Source organism: Pseudorca crassidens, chromosome X (assembly GCF_039906515.1).
Source record: "Pseudorca crassidens isolate mPseCra1 chromosome X, mPseCra1.hap1, whole genome shotgun sequence".
NCBI lineage: Eukaryota > Metazoa > Chordata > Mammalia > Artiodactyla > Delphinidae > Pseudorca > Pseudorca crassidens.
In genome coordinates this window covers 71,508,481-71,527,417 of record NC_090317.1, presented here as the reverse complement: position 1 = coordinate 71,527,417, position 18,937 = coordinate 71,508,481, and the positions used below count along the sequence as shown (strand labels likewise).

At 46.5% G+C, this 18,937-nt stretch overlaps 1 protein-coding gene and 1 pseudogene across 5 annotated transcripts in view; both read left to right on the top strand.

Annotated features, from left to right (window-relative positions):
* NHSL2 (NHS like 2) overlaps positions 1–18,937 on the top strand; it is a 276,883-nt gene that overhangs the window by 107,032 nt on the left and 150,914 nt on the right. For all 5 annotated transcript variants that reach the window (XM_067722883.1, XM_067722882.1, XM_067722886.1 and 2 more), the window contains exon 2: positions 17,201–17,269. In XM_067722883.1, the coding sequence (XP_067578984.1) occupies positions 17,201–17,269 (69 nt within the window). The remainder of the gene's footprint in view (positions 1–17,200; positions 17,270–18,937) is intronic.
* On the top strand, positions 5,057–7,547 carry LOC137216431 (microtubule-associated protein RP/EB family member 1 pseudogene; annotated as a pseudogene).

Genomic DNA, 18,937 nt, shown 5'->3' with positions numbered 1-18,937 from the left:
GCTTCCGTAGTTGTGGCACGCAGGCTCAGTAGTTGTGGCTCACAGGCTCTAGAGAACAGGCTCGATAGTTGTGGTGCACAGGCTTAGTTGCTCCACGGCATGTGGGATCTTCCCAGACCAGGGCTCAAACCCTTGTCCCCTGCATCGGCAGGCAGGTTCTTAACCACTGCGCCACCAGGGAAGTCCCTCTGCCTGGAATTCTTTTCCTCCAGATATCTGCGGGCCTCACTCCCTCACTTCTTTCAGATCTCTGCTCAAATGTCACCTTCTCAATAAATCCTTCTTTGACCATCCTCTTATAAAGCACCATCCCCAACTCTGCTGCCCCCCCAAGTCCCTTCATTGTTTCATTTTCCCCCAAATCAGACATTGCCTTCTAATCTAGGTGCCTGGTGCATAGTAGGCACTCAATGAGGACTTACTGAATAAACAGGTAGACTGAGGGGATCAGTGAGACTGCTCTGGGCCATCTCTGGACCATGTGACCTGGATTCACAGGAGCAGGTTGTATAGGGGAAACAGAGAGCCCACTAGTCCATAGAAGTTAGCAGGTCTAGCCAGGGTGACCTTGGGCAAGTCCCTTCTGCTCTATGATCCTCAGTTTGCTCTTTGATAAAGTGAGGGATCTGTGATCATCTCTAAGGGGTAAAGTGAGGGCCTGGCCATCTGGGTTTGCAACTCAGGCCCCATGGACACAAGGGCAGAGGTCCTCACCCCTGCCATTCCCTTTTGCTTTCTTGACCTCTTCCAATGTGCCATCTTCTTTTCAACCCACATCTATAAAGACACCATGGTATATAGCTGGTTACATAATGATGGGGGATGGGGTGGCTGCCGTCAGCCACATTCGATCAAGCCAGCGGTGCTCTGCAAAGGGTATCTGGCTCTGACCCAAAGGCCTGGTGCAAGGGAGAAGTCTGGCAGAGCCCAGCAGTTGGGAGGACGTCCTACTCCACTTTCCAGAGCAAAAGTTTCTACCACACCTACCACTCAGGTAGGCCCATCTCTGGAGCAATGCCATCTCCTCTCCTAGACCAAACTAAATTCTTCTACCTAGTCTAGTTGGGGCCTAGCATTTTTCAAACATTTCTCACTTAAAATTTTAATCCTTGCAATAACATTATGAAGCAGGCATTCTTCGACCCATTTTTCAGTGAACACTGAGTCTTGGAGGGATTAAGGAATTTGCCCAAGGTCCCAAGCAACCTCTCATCCTTCTGCAGGAATCACTTGGAAATCTGTTGACCAAGGTCTAGGAGGCTCATCTGTGTGGTTGGAGCTGTGGGAGAGGCAGGAGGGAGGATGCTTCCTTCTTCCTTCTGCTCCATCTAGGACACAGGTGGAGCCCAAGGAGTGGAAAGCAGGCCAGCCCAGATGGAAGTCATCACTCTCCTGCCGGCTCCCTGAAGGCTGAGCAGAAGGGAGGCGCCTTCCCTGCCTAGCCTTGCCAGGAATCTGGGTGTCCTGAGAGGCTGAGACCAGTGAGTGATGGGGGTGGTGTGTGTGGGGTACTCCATGTGATAAACTATTTTCCTTTCTCATTCCAAAGATCAGAGAGCACTTGGTGAGCAGTTCTTTGTTCCAATGGAAACAGAAAACCAGAAAAGCCCAGTGGGGGTTGGCCAAACTTTCCTTTGTCTTCTTGGGCTGAGAGGCTGAATGGGAGGACTATGCAGGGGGGGTGGGGCAGGGCCCCCATAAGGGCAACAAATCAGTAGAAGGGGAACCAGGACAGGACTCTAGCCAAAAAAAAAAAAAAAAAAATCCACAAAGAGCTAAGTACATGCTGGTGAGGAGGCCTTGCAGCCTCTTTCATGCAGCCTTACTCCATGTGAGTCTGCTAAGTCTGACAGCCCCCGCAAGAGGCCAGTGGGGACTCCAGAGACACAGCTAGTGCTCTCCTGGCCTAAGTAGTACCAAAGGCACCTCCGGGATCACTGCTCTCCACGCATCCTCTGAGCTCCCTGGCCCAGTCTCTTTCCTGCCCCCTCCCCACACCATGCTCCCACCAAGAAAAATAGGAACTCAAATTTGTCAAAGTCATTCAAAGTTTGCCAAGCACTTCGCTATATAATAGCTCTTCAGGAGGCAGGGGAGCCTATTGGTTAAGAACACAGGCTCGGGGCCCAGACTGCCTGGCTCTGCTGTGTGATCTAACCTTGTGCTTCAGTTTCCTCATCTTTAAAATGGGACTGATCACAAGGTCTGCATCTCAAGGTTGTTTTCAGATTAAATGAGCTAATGGTTAAGGTCCCTAAGGTTAATCTCCCTAAAAGTAGAGATTACTTTGTCTTTTATTCACTGCTGTACCCCTAAGGCCTAAACAGTGCCTGGCACCTGGTAGAGACTCGACAAATATTTATTGAATGCATCTGAAGTGCTTGGAATGGGAACTGGTACTTAGTAAACACAACAAATATTAGTTGTCATTATCTTTCACATTCTCACAACAATTCCAAGAGGAGCACTCTGAATTTCATGCATGTCAGTTTTCTTCCTCCATGTAAGGTTCAAGTTTAGAGTCAAGGCACTGTTGACTGGAAAAAAACACATAACCTAAAAGTTGAGAGCTATGTTTTATTCAGCAGACATTCTGAGGACTTCTAGCCTGGGACACAGCATCTCAGATAATGCTGGGAAACTGTTCCTAAGAGCCAAGGGGGTGAGCCAGGATATACGGGAGTTTTTGCAACAAAAGACCAGGTAGTCGGAACATCAAAAGCTTACTGTCAATGAAAGAAAACCAGATATCTCAAGTTAAGGAATTTAGCGCTTTCTATGTATGGGAAGATACAAGAGTCTGGGCTCACTGAAATCATTCCTTTGATATGCACCTCTGCTATCTGGGGCCAGTATCCTGTGCTTTCTCATCCTGAGTCTCCTCAGGGTACACCATCGGGGGTGGCTGCAGCAGTTGACTGCTAGATGGCAGGCATCCTTTTTCTATCCTGAGTTTCCTTAGGGGCAGCTGTAATGTGGTGGCTTGATGGCTGCAACATCCAGGCAACATTTTAGTTCACAGCACCAAAGACAGGCAACGGATTTTAAATTGAGGGAAATAATTTGGGCCACAGAGGATTAGGAATGCAACCCTCAAATCTGAATAATAGCATGCATCCACCCATTCATTCGTTCACTTGTCCACTCCACAAATATTTCATGAATACCCCCCATGGGCCAGACCCTGAGCTGTGAGCTGGGGATATATTGATGACAAGACAGACAAGGATTCTATGTTTGAGGAACTGAGATTCTAGTGGGAGGAGACAGGCAAAAGCAAGAAAAGACTTAATTTCAGATAGTAATAAATGCTATGAAGAAAATAAAGCAGTATAATGATGTATAGAGTGGCTGAGATATATCTCTAGGGGGGTTGAGAAAGGGACATAGGAGCTCTTCTGGGGGTTCTTGATCCCAGGTCAAGAGCCCTTGCTTGAGTTGGTCAACACTACCTCATCCCGAGAGCATTTATATGCCATCTGCCCAAGGCAGGAGTCAGTTGCTAAGTGTAGCTCCCAGAGGTCTGTACACGGGGCTCTGGGTGTGAGGGGCTGGAAAGAGGGGGGTGTGAACATATTGTACCTGAATTGAAAGGTTCTGGCATTAGTCGTCCTCTGGCAAAAGCTGTTGGTTGCGTTAGGTGAAGTGATGGTAGAAGCCTGAGAGCTTACTCTTAGGTTCTTCTGCACTCCCAGGGAGGAGATGTCTGGCCAGTGCCCTTATGTCCATGCGCCTTCATGGTACCACCTTCACATGTGCACACACCACCTCATCTTCAAGTCAGCCCAGGCACCGTCTCCACCATCACAACCCTTGTCACACTTGAATGCCCTTATTCATTACATATTTGGGCATCTCCAGAGCCTGGTACAGAATTGATGCCTAATAAATGCTTATAGAATGAAAGAATAAATGGTGACTGCTTTCCTTCTGCTTCCTCAACTGACTGGCTCATTCTCACTCACACATCAAGACTCAGCTCACAGACTTCCCTGGTGGCACAGTGGTTAAGAATCTGCCTGCCAATGCAGGGGACACAGGTTCAAGCCCTGGTCCGGGAAGATCCCACATGCTACGGAGCAACTAAGCCCGTCAGCCACAACTACTGAGCCACGTGCCACAACTACTGAGGCCCACGCGCCTAGAGCCCGTTCTCTGCAACAAGAGAAGCCACCGCAATGAGAAGCCCGCACACCGCAACGAAGAGCAGCCCTGGCTCGCTGCAACTAGAGAAAGCCTGCTTGCACCAACGAAGACCCAACGCAGCCAAAAATAAATAAATTTATTTTTAAAAAAAAGACTCAGCTCACACAGTCGTCTTATCTCCTTGCGTCCCACCTGGGGAGCTCTTGCTCATCCTTTACTCCTTTTGTGAAGCTTTCCTTGACCTCTCCAGGCAGGGTTGGTCCCTCCCACCTCTGAGTGCTCCAGCACCTCCTATTCCCTCCCATCATAGCCCTGATTGCTCTAGGGGTGCTATCTGCTACTGCTCAGCCACGTCCCTTAACCTGTAATTTTCTCAGTGGCAAGGACTGCACGTTTCCGTTATCTCCACACCTCCAGCACTAGCCCCTAGAGGGCGCTCAATAAATATTAGTGGAATTGATGGAAAAAACAAATGAATTGTCGGTTTTGCTTAGAGCTTCCTAGGTAGTGGTGTGCTAGAGCTGGCTTGGGCTTGTGGCTCATGAGAGCCAATTGTTCAATATTTAGGAAACCTGTGAGCCAATTATTAAACGCAGCTATTGTTAAAAATTAAATTATAGGAGAAAACAGAAAACAAGCCAACATGAGGGATATTCTACCAAATAAGTGACCGAATAAATGCAATATGGGATCCTGGATTGGATCCTAGAACAGAGAGAAGACTTTTGTGGAAAAATCGGTGAAATCCAAATAAGCTTTATACTTTAGTTATTAATGTTAATTTCTCAGTTTTGACACGTTTTATAATGATGTAAGATGTCAACATAAGGGGAAAGATTCTTGTTTTGTTCATTGTACTCTAGCCTTGAGAAAGTGATGGAGAAAATGTTAATAATGTACATTAGGTCAGGCGGTTTGAACGAGACGAAGATGGAACCGGAGCCGGAAGATGGCAGTGAATGTGTACTCAACGTCGGTCACCAGTGATAGCCTCAGTCGACGTGACAGGCTGGCCTGGATCAATGAGTCTCTGCAGTTGAATCTGACAAAGATTGAACAGTTGTGCTCAGGGGCTGCCTATTGTCAGTTTATGGACATGCTGTTCCCTGGCTCCATCGCCTTGAAGAAAGTGAAATTCCAAGCTAAGCTAGAACACGAATACATCTAGAACTTCAAAATACTACAAGCAGGTTTTAAGAGGATGGGTGTTGACAAAATAATTCCTGTGGACAAATTAGTAAAAGGAAAGTTTCAGGACAATTTTGAATTCGTTCAGTGGTTCAAGAAGTTTTTTGATGCAAACTATGACGGGAAATACTATGACCCTGTAGCTGCCAGACAAGGTCAAGAAACTGCGGTGGCCCCCTCCCTTGTTGCTCCAGCTCTGAACAAACCGAAGAAACCTCTCAGCTCTAGCAGTGCAGCTCCACAGAGGCCCATTGCAACACACAGAACTACTGCAACCCCTAAGGCTGGCCCCGGGCGAGGTGCGGAAGAATCCTGGTGTGGGGACCTGGGATGACGAAGCAGCCGAATTGATGCAGCAGGTCAACGTATTGAAACTTACCGTCGAAGACTTGGAGAAAGAGAGAGATTTCTACTTTGGAAAGCTAAGGAACATTGAATTGATTTGCCAGGAGAACGAGGGGGAAAACAACCCTGTATTGCAGAGGATTGTGGACATTCTCTATGCCACAGATGAAGGCTTCGTGATACCTGATGAAGGGGGCCTGCAGGAGGAACAAGAAGAGTATTAACAGCCTGGACCAGCTGAGCATCATCCGAATTCTTCACTCCAAATCATGTGCTTAACTGTAAAATATTCCCTTTTATTATTCTTAGAGGACTCACTGGTTTCTTTTCATAAGCAAAAAGTACCTCTTCTTAAAGTGCACTTTGCAGAAGTTTCACTCCTTTTCCAATAAGTTTGAGTTAGGAGCTTTTACCTTGTAGCAGAGCAGTATTAACATCTAGTTGGTTCACCCAGGGAACAAAGAGGCTGACCATGGGGCTCACTGAGTGGATGCTGGTAGCACTGATGGCTGGAGAAGGGGGAGACCTCAGTAGAGATGTGTAAAGACTGGTTTGAATTTTAAGCTAATGTGAAATCTTGACAGAGAACGTTTTAATAAATAAATGCCTTAAGAGTATTTAAAAGATGCTTCCATATTTCAAAATGTAAAATGTAACATGACAGGAGCTTCTGTGTGTTTGACATTGTGTCTGGGAAGGAAGGGCCAGAACCTGGAACCTTTGGGAGCTGCTGTTCCCAGCCCTCACGGGGCTGCCTGATCCTTATAGGCGCAGACCTTGGCCCAAAAGGAAAGTTTGAAAAGTTGCTTTGTAAAGCCATTTAGTGTCCTTGACCAGTTGCATCCCTGATAAGAAGCAAGAGGCATTGTTGCCTGGATGAATAGAGGGTGTGTTTCAGCCCTGAGACGTGTTGAGTCGAAGAGCTTGATTTTCATAGAACATTTCTCTGGTGATTTTTCCAGTTATCCCTGATATTTCTATGTACTGTGTTTTGTTGTTGTTGTTGTTGTTGTTTGAAATGAGGTGTGTCCAGTTTTTAAATCTAACAACTACTTTTGGGGACTTGCCCGCATCTCTGGGATTTGAATGGGGGTTGTGTCCCATTTTACTGTCTTTTAAGTTTACATTTAACATGTTTCTCTTCTCTGCTCCCCTTGCCCACTGGGGACTCCTCTTTGGCTCCTTAAAGTTTGCTGCTTAGAGTGGAAGTTCAACAGGCAGGTGATCATGCTGCAGGTTCTTTCTGGACCTCTGGCAAAGGGAGTGATCAGTGAAGGAAGGCCACTGCTACCTTGGGATCTGCAAGGCTGGGTGTTTTCGGTACCTGCTGTCCCCAGCCCTCCACTGTTATCGGAATACTTTGCCAGTGCACTAATCTCTTCGGAGATAAAAATGTTAGCGTGTTACTAAATGTTAATTTTCTTTTGCAGAAAATACAGTACCATGTCTGAGTTAATTATTAATATTTAAAATATTTCATTCCTTAACTCCCTCATTTGCTTTGCCCACAGCCTATTCAGTTCCTTTGTTCGGCAGAATTCTGCAAAATGTGTTACCCACTACTGAGATTGTTCTGCCCCTGATGTATTTGTATTGATTTGTTTCTGGTGGTAGCTTGTCCTAAAATGTGTGTAGCAAGCAGGTATTTTATGATAAAATTGTTGTGTAGTGCATGCTCTGTGTGGAATTCAGAGGAAAACCCAGATTCAGTGATTAACAATTCCAAAAAATGCAAGTAACTAGCCATTGTTCAAATAACAGTGGTGCTGTTTCTCTTTTGTGGCCTTTTAGACTTTTGTTGCCCTAAAATTCCATTTTATTGGGAAGCCATTTTCCACCTGGTCTGTCTTGACAGGGTTTTTTGCTACTTTAAACAGTTTCTGAATAAAATTCTGTATTTCAAGAGAAAAAAATAATGTACATTAAACTTAAGAGTGTTTCATATTTATAGCCCTGATATCCTCATCTCATCCTCAGAAATGATGTCCATCTTCATGAATAACACCCCAAAAATTGAAGAAATATGCTTCCAGTACATGGAAACTACTATCTGATTCAGCAAAGGAGTTGTTTGAATCATTGATGAATCTGTCAAGTTCCAACACTTCTTCACCATTTCACTTTCTTCTTACTCATTAACATAAATGAAAGTATCAACCACCATTCATGTAGGAACTACACTCACTCTTCTTTTCCAGCTGTAGGATGGCTATGGATGTAAGAGTTCAGCAAAATTAATGAACTCATTGTATGAAAATCAATTGGCTATATGGAATTTGCAATAATTATTTCATTGTTATTCATAAATTGTGTGTTTCACTTCTTACATAATAAGTAAATACATATATATATATATATGTATATACATGCATGCATTTTTTAAAAAGCCAGTGGTTAAACATTTACCAGAACACCATTCATCCTAGGTATCAATTACTATTTCATCAAATGCATTGATGGAAAGAAAAGAACATTGCCGGGCACCTTCTCTGTGCCAAGCTGCGCTAGCTTTTTTATGTTCATCATCTCAGTTGCTCTTCACCTCAACTCTGCGAAGTGTAAGTATTATGGACATCATTTCTGAGGATGAGATGAGGATATTAGGGCTCAGAGAGGTTAAATGACTGGACCAAGGTCAAGTAATTGCTGTATAGTGGAGTCAGGATTAAACCCTACATCTGAGTTCAAAGCTAGTTGTATTAGTTTCCTATTGCCCCTGTAACAAATTACCACAAATTTAGTGGCTTAAAGCAACAGAAATATATTGTCTTACAGTTCTGGAGGTTAGACCTCTGAAATGGGTCTCATTGGAGTAAAATCAAGGTGTTGGCAGGGCTGCATTCCCTCTGGCGCTTCTAGGGGAGGATCTGTTTACTTGCCTTTTCCAGCTTCTAGACACTGCCTGCATTCCTTGGTTTTTGTCCCCTTCCTCCATCCTCAAAACCAGTAACGGCCGGTTGAGTCTTTCTCATATCCCATCTCTCTGACCTTGCTTCTGTTGTCACATCTCCTTCTCTAACTCTGCCTCACATGCCCCCCTCTTTCACTTTATAAGGACCTTTGTGATTACATTATGCCCACCTACTACATGCAAGAGAGTCTCCCCATATTGAGGTCAGCTGATTAGCAACCTTAATTCCATCTGCAAACCTTATTTCCGAACTTTGCTATTTAACCTAACATATTCACAGGTTCTGGTGATTTAGGACACGGACATCTTTGGGGGGGGCCATAACTTTGCCTACCACACTTATTCTTTTTCTATGACCCTTAACCACCTTGCCTCTTGTTTTAGGGGTTACATAATCCGATAGAAGGCCGATATTATTCTCCCTGACACCTGCATGCCACACGTCTCCATGCCCTCCACTTTGGGTAAAGTGCCTTCTTTCCTTCCATTACTATCCCAGCTGCCAGAGAGCCCTGTGGGAGAATGGTTTCTAATCCCTGGGACTTTTAATCCTGGACATATATTTTACCTTGGCTCTTACTAAAGTGTTTTATAAATAGTTTCCAGGATTTTTGTGGATTGCTGGCTATTTCAAAGCTCCTGTTCATTTTTTCCTTTCTCCAGTGCTTGTATGGGGCCAGAGCCCCCTTTCCTACATGGTACGTCTCATCGTACTGTGGTTTATCCATTCCCACCTTCTGGACCTGTTTCTAGTCACTAGCCAGGATCCTGCATTATTTATTTGTGCTTCTCACAGATTTTTACATTGCTGTATTCTAGAAAAGGCCTTGGGCTTACTAAAATGGCCTTTCCCCATGCCTGCTGATGAGGCATCTGTCTGTCTGTGTTTAATATTACTCTCTGACTGGCTTTTCAGAATCAGACCCTCTAAGTAGTAGTTCCCTGTCTTCCCTTGTTTCCTCCACTCTGAGATTCCCGATTCTGGTCACAAGAAACCTCGTCCACTGAGACCAACCAAAGGCCAGAGGTTGCCGTTCCCCCAAGAAGCCTTCATAACAGCCAGATGCACCCCTTCACTACCTCTGAGCTCTGACTACAACCTTCTTGGTTCCCCCATCTATTCTTGCCAAAAGCCTCGTGCCCTTTCCTTCTGCCTATCAGACTCATACCCACACTTTGGGGCCTGGTCTGAATCTGACCACCTTGAGGAAAGTTTTCCAGATTATACCAACCCAAGGGACTCACGTCCTCCTCTGAGCACCTCCAGAACTTATTGTCAGTAACACTTATTTTGACAGTGTATCATCTACCATAATGGACAGGTCATAAACCGGTGGCTGGTGGGCCGAATAATGCCCACAGATATGTTTGGTTTAGTCTGCTTGTGGTTTGTTTCTTTTCTAAATTATTTGTTAACAAGTCACAATTAGTAATCTTTCCATTCAATCTGGATTTCTGGCTTCTTTGAAAAACAGAGAAGTCTAGTAATACTGGCTCTGCATTCTCACAGGTTAGTAGTTAGCTGGATTGGGGTGATGCCTTCCCTGTTAGATGGAGCTCTTGCTCTCCAGTTCGCCACAGTTCCCACCACTCCCTATTATTATTATTATTATTATTATATTACTCCAGCCTCCTTCACTCATTTATAGTAGTTGCCTGGCTCCTCAAGGCATTCAGAAATTCTGAAATATTCCACACTTATCTAAATGTCCAGCTGTATTAGAGTCTCTTGGAGGAAAGAAACTTTATTTTGAATTTATTTTGTTTCTCCCATGCATCTCTGTACCTAGTAGATGCTCAATAAGTATTGAGAGAATAAAGACTTTCCTGAATCATCCTCCAGATGACTCTAGAATGTGTAAAACTTCACTTTTACTCCAAGGTAAAGCTTTATAAACGTACTGTCTGTTGAGAAAGTATCAATGTACCTGACTCATGCTAGATGCCTCAGAACAACAGAGGAGGAAACCGAGGCTCAGAGAGCCTATGCAGTAGGGCTGGGGCTGGAGATCTGGTCGTTTCTGGGGTAAGGGCCAATGCCTGTGCTTGATGAGGAATCTTTCCTAAACGTCAATGCTGGAAGCAGAGAGGAGCTGCCCCTGGGACTCTCTGGTAATGTTTGTCCACAAACTTTGAGAGTTACTTTGTTTGGATAGAGATTAAGCAGTTACTAAATGTCCTTTCTGTGCTGGGCATTTATGAAGTAACTCTGCACTTATTCTTGGGCTATCAGGAATTCTGAGCTTCCTGGGCAGCTCACTGAAAAGCTGAGGGACATACAGCTAGATTGAACCTAATTGTTCATGGCATTTGGAGCCCCTTTGGTGAGTCACGTTCAACTGAGAGAAGCATCTGCTTATTTCCTTGCCCATATGTGCACAGAGATTGTGCTATTCCCTCATGCCATCACTGGTGGTACTGATGTGTGGTGTGGGATGGGAAAACATGCAGAAATGATGCATGTTTCATTGCGCAGCAGCAAGCAGAAAGGAATGTGAGAATACCGTAGACTCCCGCTGGGGCAGAAATCTGGTGTCATGTGTTGCTAAACAGCTGCAGGAAAATTTGTCTGGACCCGTGGAGGCAGAGAGGTGGGTTCACCAGACTTTGGTTCTGAGTAACTTTGAGGGCAAAGAGGTTGTACAGGAAACAGATATGGTGCATCTAGAAGCTTGACCCTGGAGGCTTCATCTGCCTTCTTTGCCACCCTGCCCCCTCCAGCCACCACCAGTTCCAGCTGTGGCTAGGAGAGGAGGGAAGCGGGAAGGCTTCAGCCCCAGGTTCCTCTAGGTCTGATGTGCTCACAGGCCCTGCTTAGGGCCACCGAAATGCTCAGACAGAAGGAGCTCCTGGGCCAGTCCTAAAGGAGGCAAGATAGGGCAGGGGTCGTGTGGGAGAGGCAGGGCAAAGGATTCATATGGGGGCTTTTATCCTTCAGACTCTATAGGAGTTTATAGGACTATAAGAAACATGGAATCCGTAACCTTGGACTCACCTAGAACCGGGTTCAAGCCCCTCCTCTATTCCTACAAGGGTGGCCTTAGGCAAGTCATTAATCTCTCCAAACCCAAGTTTACTTCTTTCTGTATAGTGTGAGGAGTCACGAGGCGATGTTTGTATGGGGCCTGGTCCATATTTTAAGAGATGGGAGCTGTGAGCTTTCTAATGATGCAACTGAGCAATAAGCTATCATATTGGTTATTATTTATTGTGGGCTTACTATGGGCCAGACACTGTGCTAAACCATTTCAGTCCATTCTCTCTTTTTTTTAAATTAATTAATTAATTTTTATTTATGGCTGTGTTGGGTCTTCATTTCTGTGCGAGGGCTTTCTCTAGTTGTGGCAAGCGGGGGCCACTCTTCATCGTGGTGCACGGGCCTCTCACTATCGCGGCCTCTCTTGTTGTGGAGCACAGGCTCCAGACGCGCAGGCTCAGTAATTGTGGCTCACGGGCCCAGCTGCTCCGTGGCTTGTGGGATCTTCCCAGACCAGGGCTCGAACCCATGTCCCCTGCATTGGCAGGCAGATTCTCAACCACTGCGCCACCGCCACCGGGGAAGCCCCCCATTCTCTCTTTAATCTTTCAAAGATAAAGAAATTGAGTTACAGAGAGGAAGAGTGACTCATCGAAGGTCATCCAGCCAGTAAATGACAGAACCAGCACACACTCGATACAGAGCGTTCCAGAGCCCACACTTCCAACCAGACCACCTGCCACGCATTTGTTCCACTTCACACATGAGGAAACTTGAGGTCCAGGAGGCACTAGCATCAGAGACAGAGCTTAGGGCTTTAGATGTCTGGCTCTGCTAGTTAACATGCTGTGTGACCTTGGGCAAGTCACTCAACCTCTCTGAGCTTCAGTTTCCTGATTTGGAAAACATCTGAGTCCAAAGCCTCTGGCAGCCTGTACAGTGAGAAGCAGTATCCTATGGGAGAAGGTGGAGGGGAGGGAGCTCAGAATCTACCAGAGACAGAGAATGAGAAGAAATGGGCGTGACTGGCTTTACAAACTGGAGGCAAGTCTGGAATAGAAACTTACCAGAGCGAACATGACCAGTTCACACCACCCATTTAGCAGAGAGCCCACAGAGGCGGGGGGGTGGGGGGCGGGGGGGGCGGGGGGTTCGGTGGGGGGAGGCAGGGGGGCCGGCAGGAGTATGGCCAGCTTAGCCGGCACCCACACAGTGAGCTGCTGTTGCCACCTAGGGGACAGGCAGTGACCATGAACTTGGGCTGAGCAGTACAGCACATTCCCATCTCCTGCTGGTTTCCGGAGTGGAAAGGGGCGGCCAAGCCTTGCTCCAGGAGTGGGGAGGAGAGTGAGGAAAAGGAACGGAGTGCTGCCTCTGCTTTGGGAGTTATAAATAAATCCATCTGGAAGTGTTTGGGGGCTGTGGGAGCCTGAGGCCGGCCTCTGCAATTCAGGCCATGTGGCACACATTTCCATTTACACCAGACCCGCCCCCCAGTCCCAAGAGACTGTCTGATTGGGCCTGTCTGTTCCAGCCCGAGCTGGGCAGGAACCTCTCAGGCCTCCACTCTGCTTCCAGCCCCCGCCTTAACCCTCCCCTCCTCCCAGGCCAACTCCAGCAAGATCATGTGTGAGAAGGTACTTCAAAAAGTTCACGTGCTATTCAAGTGCTGGTTGAATGAATGAATGAGTTTCAATTCATCATTTAACTGGCAGTACGTTCTGCTCGCTAGGAAGGGACCCCGTGGTAGTTCTGGAAGGTGACGTGTTCTTGACTTTTAGCATCCATCTCAGGATCATCTTTACCCTTCCCAGCTAAGGCTGGCTAAGGGACAAAGGCACTGCCCAAGTCTTGTTTGTTTTTCTATCCCCAGCACCAGGGCAATGCTCAGTAGGTGTTGCTTATATGAAGGGGTGAGTCAATTTATTAATTTAACAAACACTCATTGCACACCCTCATGTGCTGTGCACTCTGCTGAACACAGTAGAGAACAAAATAGACAGAATTCCTGCCCTCAACTGAGCTCGTGGTCACAGTGTTTCTCAGTGAGAGTACTATTGGCACGTGGGGTGAGACGATTCTTTGCAGTGTGGGATGGTCCTGTGCATTGCAGGATGTTCAACATCCTGACTTCTGGCCCACTTAGCACCCTGGAGTCATTGTGACAGCGAGAAATGCCTCTACACATTCCCAAATACTTCCAGGGGCTGGGAGGACCCACCCCTGGCTGAGGACCACTGCTGAGGGACTTGACAGGACATGAGGGAAGGAAGGCCATCCCCAAGGTATGAACGTGTTGAGTCCTCCAAGTCCACATGGAATTGGTGGTTTAGAACTGGGAAATCAAATTTGTCCCAGAAAGGTGTAAAATAATCCTTCAGTGGCTGAGTTAGGCCCCAGAAGCCTGTAAGGTAGCCTAGGTCCACAGTTTCCTCGGGCTGGCTTAGGGCTGAGCTGCAGGCACCCTGATGGCAGTTTTGAACATGATGAGATGATGAGATGGTATTTTGAGAATGTTCAGAAAACAACCACTATTTGATCCCAGGTGCACGTTAGAAGTCAACCTCAAGATATAGATTTGGGATAAATCCACTTTGAAGTGGGTGTTAGGGTTGAGACCCAGCATCCGTTAAGATCATCAAGGGAGAAGATATTGGGGAAAAGGTGAAGAATGAATTCAGAACAGAGGCTGAAGCTGGAGAAGTAGGCCCTGGGGGCACCTCTGCCCCTTCGTTTCCATTCCCAAGGTTAGCACCCTAGTTCAGGGCCTCTGCTCATGCCACGACCATTGCAGCAGCCTCCTAACTGGCCTCCGTTTTTCTTCTGGTCTCTCTGCCTTCCAGAATTATCTTCGTAAAACCTGGCTTTCATCACGTCCCTTCTCAACATTCACAAGGTCCACCCTCACACCCTAACCCCCTCAGTCACGCTGCCCAGCAAGCTGGCTCCAGATTCTCCTTCAAGGATTGTTGGTGCTCATCTCCTAGACCTTACCATCTGGCCACACAGAGCGCCAAACACACACTGTCCTTCTTTCACCGATGCCACCTCCTCCCCTGGGATACCCTTTGACCCCCTCTCCATTTGGAAAAATAAATTCAGGCTTCAAGGCTGAGTTCAAGCCTCCGCTCTTTTGTAAAGCTTTCCCCCACCCCTCAGAGGCAAGCACACTTTCCCATCTCTGTACCTCCCTCTCCAGCTCTTCATAACACTGTGGGGCTTCTGTCTCTCCCACTAGATTGAGAGTTCCCTGAGGGCGGCAGCCATGTTTTGCTTTGTCATCCCATTACCCAGCCTAGTGTGAAGGGACGGGAAAGTGGGCTTGGGGATGGGCTGGTAGGACAGGGCAAAGAGAAAGTACAGTGGTTTCCCCCAAGCCTGACAATGCATCCACTTGAGCCACTTTTAACTGCTCTCTCCATAAGCACTGTCTTCGGATGAGGGTTAGTGAAAGAGCTAAGGGAGAGAAGGAAAAAGATGGAGAGCCAAGGTGTGGGCAGGCAGAGGGAGCTGAATGGAGAAGAGAGGAGAGGCTGAGAGGATGAAAGAGGAGAGGAGAGAGCCACGGTCTGCTTCAACAGCTTTCCATACATAGAAATTCAAACAACCTGGAACGGAATAAGAAAAGATTTGGGACTCTGGAAATGAAAGCAGCTGCCTAGGCAGGTCAGCTGAATGTACGGTTAATTAATAGGCATTAATGCCCTTCAGTGACCATCTGTGCATGGAATCACGTCCTGCTGGGATCAAATGCCAGCTGCCCAGGATGCCCATTTAGTAAAGAGCAAAAAACAGCATTGGCATAAAAGAGCCAGAGAATTCCTCAGAGAGATCTTCCTAAGGGCAACGGGGGCCACTGGAACTCCATAGTTGCACCATACCACTGGCCTGGCTCTTGCCAAAGATAAGGGGACACGAGAAGAAAAACAACATGTAGTGAGCAGCTAGTATCCCAGAGGCCACACTAGACACATTTTACGCACACAAGCTCTTTTGATCCTTAATGCAACTCTATGAGGTAGGTATCGTCTCTATTTTACAGGTTAGAAAATTGAGGTCCTTGGAGGGTTAAGAATCTTACCCAAGGGCACATAGGTTCAAAGTCCTGGATCCAGGATTCCAGTGCAGTTCATCCCCTCCCCGATTGGCAGCAATTTTCTCCCTGGTCTTGCTGACTTTGGCTGTGGGGCTGATCTCTGGGTTGATTTCTCTGACCATAAACAAAATACCATCAGTTTTTCCTGGCTCTGGAATGAGTCCTCAGAATCATGTGCTGTTTTCCAGTTTGCAGCTGGGTGCCTTTGCTGAGTGTTCACGAATATGAAGCAATAGGCCTTGTCCTGAGCATCAACAGTGTGCACTCAAAAAATGCCAGGGTGCTTTTCTTCCCAGAAGATACTTCAGGCTGGGGGCTTTTAGCCTGTGGAGCCGAGTTTTCTATTTTCTCTTTCTTCCCAATGATCTGCCAGTGATCTGGGTTGATGGCTGCCAGGCAAAATTTAAAATCCTTATCAAAATCATGGTACCTTTGAGATGTTGCCCACACTGTGTTCTGACTATCCCTGGGACCCATCCCTATCTGCTCAGTGGTTGATGGATGCCATCCATCTGCTGCCAGCCTGTGAGTGATGGTGAGCAGGGGACAGGAGGTAGGAACAGGGCAGGTGTGGACAGTGTTTCCCAGAATTCTGATGTGACATGGTTAGGCCAACTCACGGAGGAGCCAGTGGAGGCAGAGGCTGGACCCAATTGGGGGCACAATGGCACGCAGCACAACCCCCATAGAGTTGTGGCTTTAGGGTGGGGTAGGTTGGCTAGAAAGTCTGTGATGATAGTTTTATGGAATTGTTCTGGAGTCAGGTACACTCTGGGAACCTTTGGGGCTGGGCCTTTGGCCTAGAGTTGTGTGTCCTACACAAGTGGTAATGGATTAGGATTATCGAGCCGCATACAGGGACTTCTGAAATCTTGTGGAGTGACAGAATTTTCAGTGATATTCAGTGTTAAGAGGTGACAAGTCTCTGATCTTGGGTTTGGGCTTTCGCTCTGGTCATTTTAGTGAACAGGATTTTTCGGCATCACCTTCAAAATCTATTTCAAATCCGACCACGTCTCACCACCTCCATTGCTACCACCTAGTCCAAGCCATCATCCTCTCTTGCCTGTCACTAGTCTCCTAAAATGATGCTGTTAAAACATAGTCTATGTCAGTCTTTTACTCAACATCCTCTAATTGTTCCCCATCTCACTCATATTAAAAGTCTTTAGGGTAGCCTGCGAGGCCCTCAGAATCTGCCACCCCCCTTACCTCCCTGACATGATCTCCTACAAATCCTTCCGTCACCTCCTTCATCCCAGCCACACTCGTCTCCTGATCATTCTTTAAGCTTTCCAGGTGCATTCGTGCTTTGTGCCTGCTCTTCCTTCTGCCTGGAATGCTTTACCCTAGTGTATCAGTCAGGATCCTAGGAGAGAGTGGTTATGGGAACTGGAGAAAGGTTGTTGTATGGAGAAGGCCACCTGACAGGAATTGTGGTCTTTGGTGGAGGGATGCAGCCAACCCGTGATGAACCTGCACAGAGAGAGCTGATGAAAAAAATCTCACTTTCTCTTTCCTTCTGATCTCCTTGCAGGTGCCTCCCATTGGTCAAACCTAACCCGAAGCCAGAGGGCGAGGGAACCTGTCGATGCAGTCTATACAGGTCAGCCTACCAAGGCACGAAGCTGGGTGGAAAAGGGTGGACAAGATCTGGAGGGGCAAATGGAAAATGTGCACAACCTCTGCATAGCTTCGTAGCTGGCTCCCTCACTTCCTCCAGCCCTCCACTGAAATGTTACCTTCTCAGTGAAGCCTTCTCTGGCCACCATTTCTAAAATTTCAGCCCCCAGCACCCAACACCTTACATCCATTCATGCTATGCTTTCGTATAGCACTTAATACCACATAACATATAATTTATTTATCTTGCCTATCACCTGCTCCCCCACTAGAATGGGAGTTCCATGAGGGCAGGGACTTTGTTTGATTCATTGCTATTATCACTGCCTAGAATAGTATACAGTAGGTGCTCAATAAATATCTTGTCAATGAATGAAGCACTCTCAGAGGCCCCCCTACGGTGAGTCTGCTCTCAGCCAGGCACAGCTGGGGGTAGGTGTTCAATTGTTATTCATGCCTGCTGCTCTCAGTTTTCTCCAAAGAGGCTCGACTGCTGCTGCGGTATTTCAAGTCAGAGGGTGGGGAGGCCTTTGGTGCCCTCAGCATCGAAACTTGCATGACAGTTTGTCAACTCGAACCTTATGGAAACTGCTGTTGCATTGATTAGCATGGGCTGAGCTTTGCGTATTTTTAAGTCAGCAGCAGTGGATAGATTCACAGTCATGGGGACATTGGCCCTTCCGGGTGGTACATCCATACCTCAATAGTAGTGCTAATGGGCCTGTTTCCAAATAAGGTGGGCCCAGGAGGCACTTCCTTGAGGCTCAAGGGCAGGGGGATGTGAGCTGGGCCCTCTGGCCACAGTGGTGGTGAAACAGGGATAGGTCAGATCAGGACAAGCAAAACAGGTTTGAATTCCTAGTATTCTGTAGCTGTGTCCAGGATAATGTTTTTACTATACAAGTGGTATATGAAGATATTCTCATTGTGAAAAAAATCAAACAGTCCAGCTACAGTTAAAATCCTCTTCCCTCCCCAGGTCTGCTCCCCAGAGGTAACAACCACTGTTATCAGCAAAGAGTGCTCTCTTCCTAATCTCTTTCTATGTATACATAGTTTGGTTGTATGTGGGTATTTAAAAATAAATGGTATTACACGGTATATATTGATCTGTAACTTGCTTTTTTTCAGTTAACAATGTATCTTGGAAACCTTACCATGTCAGGACACATGGATCTAACTCACTCTTTTTCAATCAAACTTTTCATTTTGAGGTAATTGAAGATTCACATGCAGTTTAAGAAATAATAGATCCCATATACCCTTCACCCAGTTTTCCTCAATGACAACCTCTTGCAAAACTATAGGACAATATCACCAGCAGGATAGTAACACTGATACAGTCAAGATACAGAACATTTTCATCACCACAAGGATCCTTCAAGTTGCCCTTTCATAGCTACACTCAGTTTTCTCCCCACCCCCCACCTCCTCCTTAACCCCTGGCAACCGCTAATCTGTTCTCCATTTCTAAAATTAGGTCATTTTGATAATGTTATGTAAATAAAATCATCCAGTATGTAACCTTTAGGGATTGTTCGGTTTTAAGTCAATATAATTATCTGGAGATTCATCCAGGTTGTTGTGGGTATCAACGGTCTGTTTTTTTTAATTGCTGAGTAGTTTTCCATGGCTTGGATGTACCACAAAT